We start from the raw sequence: 19,906 nt of genomic DNA, 5'->3' as shown, positions 1-19,906 counted from the left end.
TTACAATACTAGAAGAGCTACTAGAAGGCTAGTGTACTAAAACATTAACTGAATACATTTAAGACATTACAAAAAAATTAATTCATAAAGATGAGATGTATTTTTTCTCAAAAAAATTCTGGCTTTACATGATTGGACAGTACACTGAAGATAAAATGTAATTATGTATTAGGGTTATGTAATAAAAGAAATTAAGCTTGCACAGGTAACCTATAGCAGCCAATCAGTAGGTAGTATTTACTGGTCAACTGGGCTAAACTCCACAGGAGATTATGTAGGATGGTGTCGGACAGACAAGTCAGATGTAGTTGCATGGGCTAAAATAGAATGAAAAAATCTGATGTGTAAACTACTCGAAAGGATTGCTATCCAACACAATGTGCCTATCAGGGAACGCAGCATGCTGCATCTTCATTCACCTGATGAGATAAAATCTGATGGTGTCTGACCAACTTTTTTTTCTCACTGAAATACATTTACTGCCTGTACATTTACAACCCTGAGTAAAACACACAAATGCTAACTGAAACCTGCTGTTCTAGATTTCACAACTTTTGGCCCATGACATGTAATAAAGGCAATGTAATGAACTGAGACAGATTCCAATACAAGTGTGTAATAGTGGGAAACTTACTGTTTCACGACCCTAAATATCAGTGGGACAAATTGGAACTAAATTGAACACATTTTTGTAGTGACACCAGCAAAAAATGCTGCAAACATAATGGGATTAGGTCAGCACTGCCCAACAATAAGCTTGTATTAAAATTAATTCTGTCATACAAAGAATTCTCTGCAAGCTATGCAAAGTTGGGGACCATAATGCAATGGAGGTGTCATCTGCCCAACAGACATCCAGATAGTGTTAAACAATCAGTTGATAATGGGTATATTGTCTGTGCCAGGCCATAATGAAGTATAGAGAGGTCTCCAATAAACCATTACTGCAGTGAAATGGATGTGATAATTAATGCCATATGCCAGCACCTTGCAAGCAAAGCAGTATGAAGGTCTTAAAAAAATCCAAGACTTTCTAATGAGCTGAATCCAGTAATGGTCTCTCCCTAGCAACCATAGCTCACCAAGATCTTTTGCATGATTCACTGCTACTTATATCTAGGTACATGATGTACTTCTTTCCAGAGGAAGGGGGTTTGATTATTTCTGTATGCCCTGGGATGGCCCCTGTGAAATTGGCTACTTCACTGTGGTTAGACTAAAAATTACACACCACCTTTCACTCGATGGAACATTCCAGTGATGTCTCTTTATAAAATGAGAAACATTTAAGTAGGGAGCACTTGAGCTAATGCTAAGAGGAATGGGAAGGACAAGTCCAAGAATAAATACTCTGCAAGTTTATAGAATAGGTTGTTTATTGAGGACAGATGTATACACAAAATACTGACTAAAATAGCTGAGGACTATGAATATGCCTTTTCCTTTACTTTAATGCAGCTGTATTTTTAGTGCTAAACTTCACGAGAAATCAGACTTTGCATGTTGTATCAGATGGCAAATCTTTCATGTAGTTTACACATCATATTGTTCTATCTGTCCCATTTTATTTTGACCAGTACAACGGATGCAATCTGTCGATCCCACACCAAAATCTCCCATGTATTTTAGCAGGCAGATCAGGCAGTGGATTATTTCCCAATATATTTGTACAGTCATGTCATGTGATTTGGCCCACCACTTTAGTGGCCAAATCAAAGAAGTGGATTTGACAGTGACTGGCCAACTAAAAGGGACACCTATTGCTAAAAATGCATTGGTACTCACAATATATTGGCATATTTTCAAACTGGCGTAAAAGTGTGAATATCAGTGCAAGTAGGAACCCAAAGTCTGTCACACTCACATCTTAGTAAATTGCCGATGAGGTTGCAAAACTTTGTTATCGCAAATGTTTGTCTTAGGTGAAATTTTGCACTTAATAAGGCCCCTTTATGCAGGCCGGATTCCAGGTCATGAGCATGTGCAAATTAAGCAAGTGTCCTGAGCTCTGGGACATTCAGCCTGCACATGTGTGTGCCACAGGATGGCCACTTAATGGCAAAATTTGTATTTTTATACTAGTACTATACTACTAATTGTATTTTTATACCAATAACAACCTCAGCTAAGAAAATCTATTTAAACTAATAAAGCAGTGGCAGGCTAGGAATTTCAGTCAGATGAAAAAGGCTAGCTCCCTGGAAATATCAGGGATTTCTTTAAAGAAAACAGCAAATTAGCATAATTGTCTGGTGTCATCAGTTTACAGCAGCATTGCTTCAAACATGACAATTCAGTTTAAGCCTAAATGGCTCTGTGGGCAATATTTTACTATCTTAAGCTGGCCATACACGTGGCGATCTCACGATGTTTCGTACGACCGTCGGTCGCACGAAACATCGTCAGATCCGCCACACACCATTCAGGGCTGAATCGGCAGGTAAGGAGGTAGAAACAATAGGATTTCTACCTCCTTCTGCCGATTCAGCTCTGAAGGGAGAATTTTGGTCAGGCGCCTTCTATGGCGCCCGATCAAAATTTTCTAACTTGGCCGATCGGCGAGCCGACCGATTTCAGCAGCTTCCTGCGATATCGGTCGGCTCGCTGACATGCCATACACGCACCGATTATCGTACGAAACGAGGTTTCGTACGATAATATCGGTGCGTGTATGGCCACCTTTAGTGAGCCTAACTAATTTTATGTGTATGTTTTTCCTTTAATAGTTTTCTGTGCTTTGGAATAAACCCTCTATAAAAGTATAAGAGAGCATGTACGGATGCAACTACCTTTGTAAATGTGCACAAACTTTTGCAATTTGGTTGTATTTGATTTCTCCACAAAAGAAATATTTCTGCTATCATCTTCCCCAATTCTTCAGATTTCACTCACAACAACCTTCTGCAACCAACATCCAAACAATGTCATGTCCTGTTGCTTTCATCTGCACAACATTGGTCCCAGCTGGCCCTATCCTTACGGTAATAACACAAAGCAGATCAGGAGATATTGCTTAGAAACATGACACTAAGGGGCACATTTACTAACCCACGAACGGGCCGAATGCGTCCGATTGCGTTTTTTTCGTAATGATCGGTATTTTGCGATTTTTTCGGAAATTATTGCGACTTTTTCGTTACCAATACGATTTTTGCGAAAAAACGCGAGCTTTTCGTAGCCATTCCGAAAGTTGCGCAAAATCTGGCGATTTTTTCGTAGCGTTAAAACTTGCGCGAAAAGTCGCGCCTTTTTCGTAGCGTTAAAACTTAAAAGGCGCAACGTTTCGCGCAAGTTTTAACTCTACGAAAAAATCACGACTTTTCGCGCAAGTTTTAACGCTACGAAAAAATCGCCAGATTTTGCGCAACTTTCGGAATGGCTACGAAAAACTCGCGTTTTTTCGCACAAGTCGTAATGGCTACGAAAAACTCGCGTTTTTTCGCGCAAATCGTATTGGTAACGAAAAAGTCGCGATAATTTCCGAAAAGTCGTAAAGGCGCCGAAAAAATCGCAAAAAATACGAAAAAGTCACAAAATGTTCGGAATTTTTCCAATTCGGATTCGAATTCGTGTCTTAGTAAATCAGCCCCTTAATGTTTCCAACCTTGAATCACCTGAACCACAAGTCCACCTGCGGGTCAACTTGAAATGATTAAAAATCAATATCAGTCATTTTGTTGTCTGTTCACTGAGCTATCCAACATTTAGGTGGCAGAAGGCCAGGAATCTTGAAGCATGTCAATAACCCTACACAAGCTCCCCTGTATTGGCTTTCATCATTTACTATAAACATGACATGCTCTGAGAAAAACTAGCAGAGCATTGCTTTCCTAGTGCTAAAACTCACACATGTCCAGTATAGCAAAATTTGAAAATTGCAAATGGACAGGCCAGGGATTACCTGGAAATAAGGTAAGATGGCAAGCTTAGCATAAATCACACTACTAAGCAGTGCAGTAGACATAATGACATGGCTAATAAATATGAAACAACTTTTACCAGTTTGTGCCTGCTCTTTAATGTTTTTAATGTCAACCTCTCAGCATGAATTATATTTTTACCTCTAAAAATCAGTCAGCTTTACTGACAAAGCTAACTTGCTTTAGCACACAATTAAATAGTCACTACCCTTTGTCAGTACTCCAGCACTTTCCACAATTGCTCAACTTTTACACTTAATGCCATCCAAATTGGTCCTAGCCTATAGAACACAATTTAGTGCAACGAGTATAACTTGATGTAAAAACGGTGATTGTAAAAAGGTTACTAGGAGCTAGTGATTGTAACAGTCACCTTGTAGAAGTCAATCATAACTACATTACACAGGATAAAAAGGTAAGGTCCCAACACATCACCTGTCCTTCTTATAACTCTCTGGAGATATCTGAGACGTAATCACCACATTCAAATCTTGGGGTTCCAAACACTTCTGAGTAGGACTGATATAGATGGTGGTGTTTATGTGCTATTATTAATAATATGTCAATTGCTATGTATGAGAATTGCAACCTTGCATTTGTAGTTATGCTATATTTGTAGTTGTAACTGTAGTGAATTAAAATGAAACACAGTTATTTAATGGAATGGAACATGGTAACACAAGTAAGAACACAAAACAATAAGAACCAATCAAAGCACATTGCTTAGGAATGAAATCATTTTTGCAGAACTGATGTGCTATGTTTTAGACAGATATTAAAATACAAATGTCATGTTCAAGGCTGCTTTAGAGAGTTTTTCATGCATCTTCCAGACAAGAGAAAATGTGTGTTTTGTTTGTAAACCTCAAACATTATATAGATGAAAAGCTGTTAAAATTTGACACAATAAAGTTTACAGCTGCACTTCAGGGTATTGTAGAACTATTGTAGAAATTTCCCAACCAAAAGAAATTAACAGGGGTTACAGGCTGCCTCTCCCTTTTGTAAACCATGTAAAACTATTACTTTCATCATTCCAGTGAATGTCCAAGTTACTGCAGTCCCACTTTTGGTAAATTAATTTTCTCTGCATCCCCACATAAAGGATAACCAGTATTTTAATAAAGTATGATTATGGACAATAGTGTGCACAAGAACAGCAATGTAACAGTTAAAGAATAGTAAACTAGGAACAAGATTCCTATTCAACTCCAGATGTTGAACTACAGTCTTAGCATTCATCTAGTAACAAACTAATGTTGGTACCTGGCAACTGTAGTTCTATAAAGTTTGCCATGTTGAAGGTTGTCTGTCCCTGCAATGGATGTAATGAGTTTAATAGCAAGGGATTAAGAAAAGGACAATCTATTAAAAATCATTCCTCTGCTACTGGGATTAAAGCAACACCATTCCTTCCCAGGAATAATACATGCCTGTGGTTGCTAGCATACCAATCTTACTACAAACAGATTGTCGTGCCTTTCTACAATATGCATTCTGTTTTGTGTACTGTTTAATACCAAGTCTAGCAAGGTCTGTTTACCAGTGGTTTAAGGATGTCCATACAGACAAATACCATGCTCTTCACCAGACATACAAGTACAGGTATGGAGGCTATTGTCCGTAATTTTGGGGTTTTTCTGGTACTTTGTGCTTTTTCCATAATTAGGAACACTACATCTCTAGGTAAGTGTCACAGTTAGGGGCAGATTTCTCAAAGTGTGAGATCAGAGCTCGCCACAGAAAAACTCACCCACTCTTTATTTACCATTTGATAAATACACTTTTAAAAATCTCATAGGAATGAATAGAAAGTGGGTGAGTTTTTCTGTAGTGAACTCTAATTTCACACTTTGGTAAGTCTGCCCCATAGTATTTTATCTCAGCCAACAGAGAAAAGGCTGACTGTTTCCTTTCATGTCAGCTGTTTTTGCACTCTGACAGGCATGCTATTGGCAAAAAGCCCCACTTTAGCGTTTCTGTGCTGCAATCCATGTAACAGTCAATGTGGTCCACTGGTCTAAATTTACTAACAAAAAAACAAAAAACTTTAAATATAAGAATTTTTTTTCCACCAATATGGATTTATAATAGCTTACTTATAATCAATAATAAACAAAGAAAAAGGGTTGTATAATTCATTTTGCCAAACACCCGGTATTTTCTACCAAAATCGCGATTAGATATATACAATATATATATTGTATATATATATAATTACTTATAATCAAGTAATTATTACATTGAAAATGCAAATCCATAAAAAATGATCAATTGTTTGTTTTAACAGAACTCTATAGGAAATGGCAATGCACGAGTTTCCAGATGATAGATCCCATATATAATGAGGCACATGGACTGGCAAAGTAATTCCCTTTCAGGGTTTCTATATATGAAGAAGTTTTCTTTTTAGAATTTAAATCCTGTGCATATGCTTGCAATTCAGGTTCTTACTGCTTCCAGCAACCCCTGAGAGCTACAAGATGCGTTTTGGGGGAGATTCTAGAAGTTGTAGTTTAACAGCAGCTTAAAGGCTACAGAGTGTTAGACATGGATGAATGGAAAAGCTGAGCAAGGATATATCTACACATGATCACACTGTGCCGACTCTGCAGACTTGAATTCCTCATTCTCCCAGCTGTACCCTGACACCTTGCTACAGTAACAGCCCTCTGGCCAGTCTACTTACCTCCCGCAGATGAGGAATTACTGCAGCCCATGCTGCCAGCAGAACGCAAGGTGCCAGAGAAGCAGCGCTAGGTTGCTGGTCAGGGAAGATCGGAAGATGAGACTAAAGACAAGGGTGGAACAGCGGCAAGAAGAAGAGTAACTGGAGAGAGCAGCGCATATTACATAAGTAGAGCAGAGCACTGCAGTATTAGCTTAGCATCCCACATGACTATCACAGAAACACTGTCCAATCAAAGCAGGAGGCGGAGACCTTCCCTTACTCCTATTGGTGCCCATTCAAGAAGCGGGAGTTTAAAGGAGAGGGGAGGGGACAAAAATGTGCTTTGTAACGCGGCTGGAATGACTTTGGCAGAATGGAACAGTGTATATTCTAGTCTGTAACGCAGGTTGATTTGCTGAAGCAGGCACATTCGCTTTGAGCGACCTGTTGCTTTACTGGATTCGCAATGAAATGCTGCCCTTTTTTCCAGCTGTTGCTGAACTACAATATTATGTAGATGGCGCAGTTATTGCATGACGCGTTTCATGTTAAGGACTGTCGGCAGATGTTTATTTTTAAACCAATGTCATTTTCTCTGTGAACTGTTGGTTGCTTTATTTTATTGTCGTTATCAGATATTTTTCTCGAAATAAACAATTTTTCAAAGACGTGGTAATAGCATTGTTAAAACAAAAAATCATCTTACTAAACCCAACAAAAACCCACCAGCATTTTGGTTTCTTTCCCAAAATGTCATAAAAACACACGGAAAAGCCTACATTTTATATATCTAACAAGATTAAGAACTATTACACTTTTAATTGTTGCTATTTTGAATGGTTTTAAGCAATCTCTCTGAATTTGTCTCATTTAGCAACAGGGAAACTACAAAAGGGGTTGAGTTGCTAAAGTTGCTTCTTACTGGTGCAGTTAGTGCCCCTATAGAGCATTGTTACTGGGCAAGGTGTAATTCCTAGTTTCTCTTGTGTTGTTCAGCACTTGCAGACCTGGCCTTGCTCCTCAGCAGTTCACTAGGCCCTGTAGCAATAAATATTTAGCCCCCCCCCCCCAAAAAAAAACCCAACTAATAAAGATTGTCCCTTTGCAAATTGCATTAATAATTGTAAATAGATTGTAACTGTACTTTAATCATCACTGATTACCTATCTGTTTAATCTGTGGCATGATGCACATACATTAGTGATCAATATTGGATCCCTCGCCATTCTTTTAGGGTAGGCCTCCAATTACCTTTAATAGATCAAAATTTCTTTCTAAGCAGTATCACTTCTGCAGTACTTCAGGTGGCACTTTGCCAGGGCTATCAGAAAACCACTTAGATTGTATGCTCTACGGCAGTGGTTCCCAACCTTTTTTGCACCACGGACCGGTTTCAAGCAAGACAATTTTTCCAAGGACCGGGGATGGGGGGTGCGGCGCAACTAGTGCTAGTTAAATTTTATATTATGCACTTTACTATGAATATTATTATTACATTCAGCTTAATAAAGTACTTTGGTCCTTGTCGTAATCAGTAGAAATCTTCCTGGGCTTCGCATAGCTATTGTCATGGCTGTGTAACACATCAGGGAGTTGGGATCACAATTAATTGGGAGAAGAGGTGGCCCGGTTCAGCACAGCCCTCGGACCGTTGGTTGGGGACCCCTGCTCTATGGGACAGGGACCTCCTTCCTACTGTGTCTCATACCACATGGCACTTATTCCCTGTGCATTTATATATATATATTTATTGTATTTATTTATTATAACACTCCCTGTGTGTAATTTTGTATTCTGTAAGATTGTACAGCGCTGCGTACCCTTGTGGCGCTTTATAAATAAAGTTATACATACACACCGCCCCTGTTAAGAGCAGGATAACCTTGTTTTCAATGGAAATGTTGGTGTTATACTGGTGAGAGTTCTAATTTTGCTGTCTGCATTAGCAATCCTATTCCCCGCACTATTAAAACACAAAAGTATGGGTAAGAGGGCTAGCATTGGTGCTAGAAGCACCCCTGCTGCTACAGTAGACAATAGTTAAATTTAGTGCATAGTTAGATCTAAGCCAATTCATGGGTTTCAAAGGAAAAAAATTACCTTATATACATAATTACTGCCACTGCAACAAAAGAGCTCTGACTGGATATGATTATGTTTCCTTGCCGTATTAAAAAAACACAACATACTTTTGGCCAGCAATAAGCCCTGTCTGCTCAGGTCTGTTCAGATGAGCCTGGGAGTGCTTATGGCCTGCCTAACCAACCAACCTCTTTATATGGCATTTTTCTTGTCCCAATACAAAGTACTATATTAAAAATGTTGAATAGTAATTATGCCAAATTGCAATATTGTAGGCAAAGTTTGGATTGCATACTAAAAAATGCTGTGTTCAAATCCTATACAGTTTAACCCATCTGGCAAAAATAAAGTGAAAATGTGGTGGAGGATTTTGGGGTAAAAGCATTTTCTCTTATGATATAGTGGCCCCAGAGAGTTAAGCCATAGGCCTAGGTGCGGAAAATCTGTTAACTTTTGCTTTACTGGGCTATGGGATTAGTAGTGTAGGGACCCATAGGGTTAAGTTCCCTATGGTGTTATCCCCTACCTTTATGTTATCTGTGTTGTAATAGGGCAGAGCCCTCTACACTCAGATTACAGTATTAGGCTACCCCCTATAGGTTTAGCCCAGGTTGACCACTCCCCTTGTGCAGACTATATAGTGTCTGGCACAAGGAAGTGTCTTCCTCTTTGGCTGATGTTGTCCTGAGGCTGCATGTCATCGAGCCTGAGGCAATTAGGCCCCAGTAAAGAGAACTGCTGATTTGTAAGTCGGGGACAGGGCCCCGTGAATGAGATAAAGCCAGCACAGTCAGTCATATGTAATAGCACCCTCTAGGAGTGGTGAGCATAGATAGCTTATTTAGTAAGGGCAGCACTAGCCCCATCAAAGGAGACTGTAAGGGTTTAGTCCAACCCAGGCTTTGTATGCCTTGCTGTAGGGACCACAGTTAAGACGCAGGATTCAGGCAGTTCCTTACCCTGAACCATAGTTGGCTGGAGGGGATCCGTTCCAGTAAAGGGCATCCATTCCTGGCATACAGCTAATACTCTGCATATCCTCCAAGTGGGCTATACTGTTACCTTGAGTGTCACTTCTGCTGTGTTCTCTGTGACCAAGTTCTATACTGCTGTGACTGTGAGTATATACCCTGATGCACTATTCTATATGTGCCTTGTCCAAATAAAGTATCATTCAGTTAACTGCAAGAGCTCCTGGCGTCCAATCACTTATTATATTGCACAACACCAGTGTGAGTTGTAGTTCAACTACCTCATCTAGCCTGACACAGCTCCCATATAGCGGAGGCCCATTCCTGGGAAAGGGGGTTGAATGTAACCCATGCTCTAAGTGCCCAACTAGCCTGGTAATATACCCCTATTAAGCCAAACAAGTGTTACATTTTGGCGCCCAACGTAATTGTGGGGCTGGAAAACACTGTGTGAAAATTGTGCTTCTAAAATCACTGACAGGCAAAAAGGCTAGCCTGCATTGAAAAATCTAAATTGTAATTGGCCGTGGGTTCGGTTCTTTTGGAGCTCTTAGACCGTTTCCCATTGGTTTCCCTGCGCTGTCAATCACCCTCTGCTGTTTCGCGCACTTTCTGAGTGACGCGGGAGGTATTTGGCGCGAAGGGGGAGTCTCGCGTGAAGAATAGTCTAGACGCGAGATCTCCAAGGGCGGCTCCCGGACGCACGTCACCGCCGCCATTTTGTGAAGAGACTTTGTAGAGAGCGGACGCGTGCAAGCTAGCTCCTCACTGCTGTGCCTAGAGACCTCTTGCGGCTGCATTAGGGACAAGGGCTACCTCTTCACAAAGCGATACTGAGTACCAGCGCGGCTGCGCAACTCAGCAACAGTGCCTCACTCTCCATTTATACCGCGGCTGCGGGTAAGATTCTCTTAGGAGGGGGACTGTTAAATTACCGCACAAGCCAAGCCACATAGTGGGGCGGCCTTTACAGTGCGGCCGGCCATACAATAATTTGTGCCGAATTTTGGGTACTACTCCGCCCTACGCGGCTGCGAGGGATCATACGGGGGTACCCCAGCAATAGTAATTTTTGCATTTATCAGCTCAGACCGCGGCTGCGGCTGAGCATAAGGACACTGTTTGCCACCGCGCCCAGCCAAGCCACATAGTGGGGCGGCTCTCTTCGGAGCGGGTGGTTGTTCTATTTGTACCAGTATTACCTGAGCCAGCGGCTGCGGCCAGGTTAATTGTGCTTAATTTTTACCCCACGTCTACCCCAGAAATGGCAGATAAAGGCTGGGATGGCTGGGAGGTTCTTGATGAGGACAAAACAAAAGCTTTCACCCTCAGAGACCCCCCAGTGATAGACGCAAGTGCCCGCTACGTATGGGTGGGTACATTTGGGGAGAGATTAAATGGTGAGGGAGAAAGGGTGACTGTACCATTCTGTGGCAGGTGTGGCACTACCCTCATAGAGGAGGCAAAGAATTTTCAGAGCCACTGCAGTTTATGTTATTATGGCTGCTGGATTGGCCCATACCAGGAAACAAGGCCCCCTAGGGGTCGCCCACTGCCTGGCCCCATGATTTTGGGAATAAGCAAACTGTCTGTGCAGTCAGATCTCTCCGCGGAGGCGGAGCCTTTCACACCAGCATCCTCACCAGCACGTAGTGTTCTTTCTGCCAAGGCCATAAAAGAGGAGCCTATTTCTCCACCCATGGGAGGTGTTAAGGATAGCCCTCGTGGAACCAGCTCGGGGGAGGAGCCTCCAGTAATGCTGGATCGTAAGGCTGTTGCTAGGGGGAGGGGTCGAGTACGGGCTGTAGCCAACAAGCCTTCCTCTCCACCCACAGAGAGTCCTTCAGAGGAGCCTACAGATTGGGCCACTGATGGGACCACTACAATTTGGGTAGATAAACCATCACCCACACCAATGCCTACACCACCAGTACCTGACCAGCCTCCAGCGGAGCCGGTCTTGTCATTGCCTACTGTACCACTTAAAGGGGCCGTGCCAGGTCTAAATCAAGCCTTTTGGGTTTTGCCCGGACGGGGAGACCCAGCAAAGATGCGTTCAGTGTCCAGGGTACAGAGGATGATAAATACCCGTGTAATGGACCTCTGGGGTTTTTGTATGCCATATGCCCCAGAGTGGGTTTTTGACGAGGTAGAGAAAAAGGTACAAGAATGGTTGTATGGAGAAATCATCAGGCGCGCAGAGATTGGCACTGAGGGAGTATTCCACAGTGACGCCGAGAGACGCGGCCGTGATGTAGAGTTCGTAGGAAACATGATGCACGAGTGGTGGTATGGGAGAACCATCCTTAAGCACTTCGTTAAAAGTTGCGGCAAATTTCATGAAGACAAGTTCGTCAGCATGAATGCTCAACTCCCCGGAGGGGGAAGGATTGACAAGCCTCATCCTTCTTACTACCTTTCCTACGAGGAGACCCTGAAGAGATTTGGGGTACGTCCGTGAGTATTCCACAGTGGTACCGGCTGGGCACTGTAAATTTCATTTCTGTAGGGACTGAGCGTCTGGCCAGTACCCGAAAATTTTGCATTTGGAAAATTTCCCCACTCTGAACTCACGTTTTTGAGCATGCAGAGATCACTTCCTTCAGTTAGTTCAGTATGTGAAATGGTTCTCCTCCTAAGGGAGGCACTACTGAGACATTAACTTTTAGTTGTACATAGTTGGCTCTAAAAAGACTGCTGAGCCCCCACCTCACTGCAACTTCTACCTCAACCTCACAGGGAGGACCCATTGCAGTAATCCACCCCTACGAAGTGCATGACGGGAGATTCATGAACACTGGGCTAGGTTGGGAAGCAATGGACTAATAAAGTTGGCTTGGGTGGGGCCATAAATGTCTAATGAGTTAACTATTGTTTGCACTAACATTTTTCTCTTTAAGCTTGAGCCTGGAACACCTGAATGAAGGCAGGATCGTTTCCATGTGTAAGTGTATCTGTTATACTCCTGTTGCAGGTTACAGGTAGTATATCAAGGATCTCTTAAGTGTGTGCCTGAGCACCCCTGTAGTGGTCAGGAAGGTGACTCAAGATTTGCTCTAAGTATTGTGCCTGTCATACCTCTGTTGCAGAGTCAGATGGTATGTCATGGATCTATAAGTAAAGTGCCTGAGTGATCTATTATGACACTCATGATTGTATATGGTTTACAGTAACGTAACTAGCAACGAAACAGTTAATATTTTGTTTAAATCAAAATTCTGTTACAGCTAAGATGGTGCCTGGGAACCTGTACCTCAGGAGAATTCCCATGTGTGCACTGAGTGATCTTACAGGACACTCAAAGTGTATATGATTCAATACAAGTTGCTGTATGTGCCTAATCTTTTCCTTGCAGATATCCAATGTACCGGATACTCCTCAGGAGAGGGTATCAGAAATGGATGTATGGGTACTGTATTTTTGCACTAACTCAATGCACTACTGTTATTGCTTGAAAAGTGTACTTATTGTTATTTGCCATTGCCGGGTCGGAATGGATTCTTCCCCCGGGTGAATGTAGGGACCCATAGGGTTAAGTTCCCTATGGTGTTATCCCCTACCTTTATGTTATCTGTGTTGTAATAGGGCAGAGCCCTCTACACTCAGATTACAGTATTAGGCTACCCCCTATAGGTTTAGCCCAGGTTGACCACTCCCCTTGTGCAGACTATATAGTGTCTGGCACAAGGAAGTGTCTTCCTCTTTGGCTGATGTTGTCCTGAGGCTGCATGTCATTGAGCCTGAGGCAATTAGGCCCCAGTAAAGAGAACTGCTGATTTGTAAGTCGGGGACAGGGCCCCGTGAATGAGATAAAGCCAGCACAGTCAGTCATATGTAATAGCACCCTCTAGGAGTGGTGAGCATAGATAGCTTATTTAGTAAGGGCAGCACTAGCCCCATCAAAGGAGACTGTAAGGGTTTAGTCCAACCCAGGCTTTGTATGCCTTGCTGTAGGGACCACAGTTAAGACGCAGGATTCAGGCAGTTCCTTACCCTGAACCATAGTTGGCTGGAGGGGATCCGTTCCAGTAAAGGGCATCCATTCCTGGCATACAGCTAATACTCTGCATATCCTCCAAGTGGGCTATACTGTTACCTTGAGTGTCACTTCTGCTGTGTTCTCTGTGACCAAGTTCTATACTGCTGTGACTGTGAGTATATACCCTGATGCACTATTCTATATGTGCCTTGCCCAAATAAAGTATCATTCAGTTAACTGCAAGAGCTCCTGGCGTCCAATCACTTATTATATTGCACAACACCAGTGTGAGTTGTAGTCCAACTACCTCATCTAGCCTGACACAGCTCCCATATAGCGGAGGCCCATTCCTGGGAAAGGGGGTTGAATGTAACCCATGCTCTAAGTGCCCAACTAGCCTGGTAATATACCCCTATTAAGCCAAACAAGTGTTACAGTAGTTTTGCAAAAGCTAGACAGTGACAGGTGGTTACTTCCTAATTTTTATGGTGAGAGTAAATACGAAGCAATATATTTTTATATATATATATATATATATATATATATATATATATATGTGTGATTTATTTCTATTTATTAATATGTTAACTTATGATAAAAAGTAGGGATATTGTGTATAAGTTGTACTTTGTTAAATATTGCTTATGTATCGCTTAGACTTAAAGCTTCAATGTATAGGGATGAAGGATACATACTCAAGTACAACATTCCTATATAAAGGAGGTCATTCTGATATCCATGCTCATTTTCTTGTTTCTGTCACTATGTTTTCTTACAACCAGAGATAAAAATAACTCCAAGCCATTATATATTTCTAAATATATACACAGTCGAACTACAACTGCCAGGGTTGAGGGGGGAGGTTAGATGAAAAGAAAGGTAGATTGCGAGACAGAGGCATATTGGAACCAATTAATATAAGCTACAGCATAATAATGAGAATTAGTAGCACATGCCTTTTAAATATGTTCTTATTATTGCAAAAATCTTAGCACTTAAAGGAACAGTAACACCAAAAAATGAAAGTGTATAAAAGTAACTAAAATGTGCTGCTGCCCTGCACTGGTAAAAGTTGTGTGTTTACTTCAGAAAGTCTACTATAATTTATATAAATAAGCTGCTATGTAGCCATGGGGGCAGCCATTCAAAGGAGAAAAGGCACAGGCACATAGCAGATAACAGATAAAACACTATTGTATTCTACAGAACTTATCTGTTATCTGCTATGTAACCTGTGCCTTTTCTCCTTTTTTCCAGCTTGAATGGCTGCCCCCGGGGCTACACAGCAGCTTATTATATAAATTATAGTAGTGTTACTGTAGCAAACACACCAGTTTTACCAGTGCAGGGCAACAGTGCATTATATTTTTATTACTTTAAAGCTTTCATTTTTTAGTGTTACTGTTCCTTTAATATAGAATGTTGCTACTTAGGCTAACCTAGTGTTTCATGATGGTTGTTTCTCCACAGGCTAAAATAGACTAATTCCTTGCCCCACTTCTCCTTGATATAAATAAAAACTGCCTGTCACTGCTATTGCCGCTTAATACCTTTAAAGTGACAAACTTAAATGTGTGCTATCAGCTTTAGAAACCCAGCTGAATGAGCTTATGTCATATTTTTTCCTTTAAGTTGAACAAATATATCTAAACTATACTTTAGAACACACATCCTTTTAATACAGAGGGCAGACAGTACAGATCTAATCTTGTAGCACAGTGCTGTCCAACTGGCAGCCCGCGACCCCCCTCTGTGTGGCCCCCCACCTGTCTGGCTCCTATGATGGCTTACCTTTGTGTAAGCTTTAAATGGTAGCAGGGTAGGGAAGGCAGAGTATGGCACACAGGCAGGGTAGGGAAGGCAGGGTATGGCACACACAGGCAGGGTAGGGCAGGCAGAGTGTGGCGCACACAGGCAGGGTAGGGAAGGCAGAGTATGGCACACACAGGCAGGGTAGGGCAGGCAGAGTGTGGCACACACAGGCAGGGTAGGGAAGGCAGAGTATGGCAAACACAGGCAGGGTAGGGAAGGCAGAGTATGGCAAACACAGGCAGGGTAGGGAGGGCAGAGTATGGCACACACAGGCAGGGTAGGGAAGGCAGAGTATGGCACACACAGGCAGGGTAGGGCAGGCAGAGTGTGGCAAACACAGGCAGGGTAGGGAAGGCAAAGTATGGCAAACACAGGCAGGGTAGGAAAGGCAGAGTATGGCAAACACAGGCAGGGTAGGGAAGGCAGAGTATGGCAGGTTTTTGCTGTACTACCACCATTAATATGGTTATGGTCATGCGATAACATGGGTGTGGTTTCAAGTGGGTGTGGTTTTAAAAAGGGGAGTGGTCAAAACTAGCTTCCATTATCGGCCCTCCACCACGGAAGCCAGAAATATTCCGGCCCTCGGTGCCACAGAAGTTGGACAGCACTGTTGTAGCATATGAATCAGGCCCAGGCTAATTTTCCAACATAAAACCTGATGAGGTCAATTTACATTAAATTGCCAGCAGAAAACAGAAAGTTAAAGTGCTGTCCAATCTGTTTCATTTAGTGGGCCAATTATCCACAGTACCACATGTTTTTCTGAAATAAAGATATTATCATATAAAGAAGTCAGTGGTACCTCTGAACAGGATGGAGATCATTGAAAAAAAAAAAAACACTTTAATGGGCATGTATTACATGAGGGTCTCCAGTTGTTTAATTATTTATATATTTTTTTATAGTATTGACCCTCCCCCTCTATTTATGTATTATTCTACTGTACAGCCCTGCATACAGAAGTAGCACTGTAGAAATGAAATTGTACATACATACATACATGAATGATATGATAATAAGTGTAACTATGCCACAAGATCACATGTAAAATAACTTTACAGGAAGTATGGTAGGTAATTTTCCCAGCCATCTCCATGGCAGCCTACCACATAATAGCCAGAGTTAAGAATTATGCAGAAATATAAATTATGAGTTTAGGCTGCAATATAGGTAGGTGGTGTATGAACAGATCAGATCTGTTGTAACAGAATTTGAGCCTCAGCTGCCCACTATGTGGCCTTTACTTAAGATGAATGCTTGCTACATTTTGGATTATGTATTAACACTGGGCAAATCTGCACCTGGACAGTAACCCATTTCAACCAATCAGATGTTTGTTTTCATTGTTCTACCTGCAGCTGGCTAAAAACATCTAAGCATTGATATAGGTTACTGCCCATGTGCAAATTTGCCCAGTGTTTATAATTAAGCTCCATTGTGTCCTTTACATCATGAGGTACTTGCAGGTCTCTAGAAATGCACACTTTGTTGATTATACAGGTCATTCTCTAGCATTCACTTATTTCATTTAGGATCAGAATTAATAAGGAAAAAATAGGCCTCCTAAAGTTGATCCAGAGAAAAACCCCAATCAGGCTTTGTACTTTCATCATAGTTAGTGAATCAAAAAGAAATAAGTCCTATGTAAAAGGCATTGGCACATAAATCCAATTCTCTTGAATAATATCAGACGAGCTAGCAGAAAGGGGGTACAAATTTCTACTGTTACTATATACCCTTTAGCAGCTATGAATTCTTCTTTCTACATGACAAGGGGCTCATGCGCATGGCATGTAGGATGCTTTTAGTAAGCACATTTATTATATACAGTATTTGCCATGCGGAGCCCTGCTGTGCAATAAAATTCTCCCACTGCATGGCAACTGCACAGCAACTCAGACGATTGATCACATTTTATGTGCTGTAACCACATCATTGCAGATTAAAGCTAAATGCTTTAAAATTATGCATTCTGTGGTTACAACCCATCGTATAAAAATGACATCAGTTATATATAAACACAAATCATGGAAAATGCACAGAAAATACACTTTCTGGACATAGCCTAGGCTTTGTTTATATACACTAAGGGGCTGATTTACTAACCCACGAATCCGACCCGAATTGGAAAAGTTCCGACTTGAAAACGAACATTTTGCGACTTTTTCGTATGTTTTGCGATTTTTTCTGATTCTTTACGAATTTTTCGTTACCTACGAAAAATGCGCAACTTTTCGCGTAAGTTTTAACGCTACGAAAAATGCGCAACTTTTTACGCAACTTTCGTAATGGATACGAAAACTCGCGTTTTTACGCAAAAATCGCATTGGTAACGAAAAATTCGTAAAGAATCCGAAAAAATCGCAAAACATACGAAAAAATAGCAAAATACCGATCATTACGAAAAAAACGCAATCGGACTCCATTCGACCCGTTCGTGGGTAAGTAAATCAGCCCCTAAAGGTGGCCATACATGGCCAAATAAAAGCTGCCAACTCAGTCCTTGCTGACCAATTTGCCAGCTTATTGGCCAATGTATGTGGCCCAGCAATAGGTCTCCCTGTTGATTTTGGGAGGTTTGATTTTGTCCTCCAACATAAACCATATAAATGTCTTGATGTGTTCCTTATCTAATGGGCCTGTAGCTCCTTCTGTATTATCCAAACATGCAGATGGCCAAATTGGACCAAGATTCACTTGTTTGGTGACCTCACCAAACAGGCAGATTTGGTAGTGTATAGCCATCATAAGGTGGTGGGAGCAGCAGATATGTACTATGAACATTTTGATATATCATTTTCTGAGACTATATAATTTGGTGTAATCTGAATTCAAATCTGCAGCAGAAATTTTAACTTTTTCTAACACGTAAGCTTTAAAGTTAAAGCACAAATATTTCCCAAAAGTCCATAATTGAAATGTATTTAGATGGGTAAGGGATTGCACTGGAAAGTTGGAATTTGTACTACAACATGGGTATTGTCTGGTTATGATGATAAAATGTCATTGTGTCTGATTTACTGAGAACATACTGTTAGGTCTTTTAGAAAGGGCTTATTGTTCCAGCTCGGCCTTGCTCTAAGAATCATATTGTAATCCAGCTTTTATGAGTAAATTATATTTTCAGTATAGTTGAGTATTTAGCACTTCTACTGGCTATGAGAAGACTGAGGGATAGGGAATAAAGTGGCAATTTACTAATACATGGTTAAGAACCTTATAATTGCAAGAGGTATATGCCATTCATTCTGTCATTCATTCAAACTGTTTTTTAGTTTCTTTACATTTGTGTTACTCTCATATACCAAAACTGTAACTACACATCAAGTAGCCCAGGGCCAACTTAAGGAACTAGTGGCCCCCTATGACCCGATCCCTGACGCCGCTCCCCCGACCACCGGTGTCCCACCCCTGACGCATTGAAAGTAAATTTCACTTACACGCACTCAGGGTAGGACGACGGGCAGAAGGTGGGGGCCCCTGTGTGGGGTGTGGGGTATGCAGCGGTGGCACCTTGGCAGCACCTTGGGGCACATTTGTTAGTACAGCCCCATAAAGAAGAATAGAATGCATTTTGCTGCACTCCTGTGTTGGAACACAGGAAGACACCGCCGGAGGGAAGAGCAGGAACAAAATGCTCATCAGTACAAGCCTTAAGTTTCCCCAAAAACTGTGAGAGTTCTAACACAAATTTAATCAATAAACACTTTTGTATATATTATGACTGTCTGGTAGAATATTCAGGTGTTATAAATAGTAACCATCCCACATTCATTTCAGAATCAGTACTAATTTATACTTTCTTTTTTTTATATTTTTATTATATGTGGTCCCCCAGAGTAGTTTAATAAAGTTTAGTTCAAAGGAAAAGAAATATGATAGAGCACATGCATTCAGATGATAATGCAGAAAAATGGGTTGATCATGGGCATCTCCCTATACTACTGGAGTCAGAATATTCATTGTTTGCCATTTATCAAAGTGGTATGCAAAAGTCCTTGGAGCAAGGCAGAAATGCAGAATTAGAACAATTTAAAATGAGTTACTGTTAAATTGTGTGGAAGCTATACATTCTGTTATGAAAAAAATGAATACCAATTGTTTATTATAGATGCAGTTTTAAAGGTAAATGTTTTAAAAAAAATGTTAAAATATACAACTTTAAATTATAAATAAGAATGAACATTGGCCACTTTGGTTGACCTGTGGGGCAGTCTTTTCTGGGCTCCAAGAGCAGAGGCAGCAAGTGCCCATAAAGAGGAAAAGCACTTAGTGGCCAAAAGGTGGAAAGTACTGTTCATTTGTGTGAAAACACATAATTTTGTACTTGTTATAACTTGCACACAGGTTTTAAAAGTGTGCACAATAGAATTTTTTTGCACACACAGCCAAGAAGAAATTAGAGGGAACATTGGTGGAAAGTGCCATCTTTCTTAAGCTTTTAGCTGAGGAAAAGGACATAACCACA

The 19,906-nt window shown here is 41.2% G+C and overlaps 1 protein-coding gene across 4 annotated transcripts in view; it reads right to left on the bottom strand.

Annotated features, from left to right (window-relative positions):
* c3h12orf75 (chromosome 3 C12orf75 homolog) overlaps positions 1–19,906 on the bottom strand; it is a 34,648-nt gene that overhangs the window by 8,632 nt on the left and 6,110 nt on the right. Inside the window, exons 1-2 of one of the 4 annotated variants that reach the window (XM_004912907.4) lie at positions 6,610–6,910; positions 5,187–5,235 (exon numbers count right to left, since the gene is read on the bottom strand). The exons of 2 other annotated variants lie outside the window; for them this stretch is intronic. In XM_004912907.4, the coding sequence (XP_004912964.1) occupies positions 5,187–5,217 (31 nt within the window). In that variant the 5' untranslated portion in view covers positions 5,218–5,235; positions 6,610–6,910. Of the gene's footprint in view, positions 1–5,186; positions 5,236–6,609; positions 6,911–19,906 lie in introns of those variants that run through there. One more of the 4 variants, XM_004912906.4, reaches the window with a different exon arrangement.

Source organism: Xenopus tropicalis, chromosome 3 (assembly GCF_000004195.4).
Source record: "Xenopus tropicalis strain Nigerian chromosome 3, UCB_Xtro_10.0, whole genome shotgun sequence".
Taxonomy (NCBI): domain Eukaryota; kingdom Metazoa; phylum Chordata; class Amphibia; order Anura; family Pipidae; genus Xenopus; species Xenopus tropicalis.
This window is presented reverse-complemented; position numbering and strand designations above follow the sequence as displayed.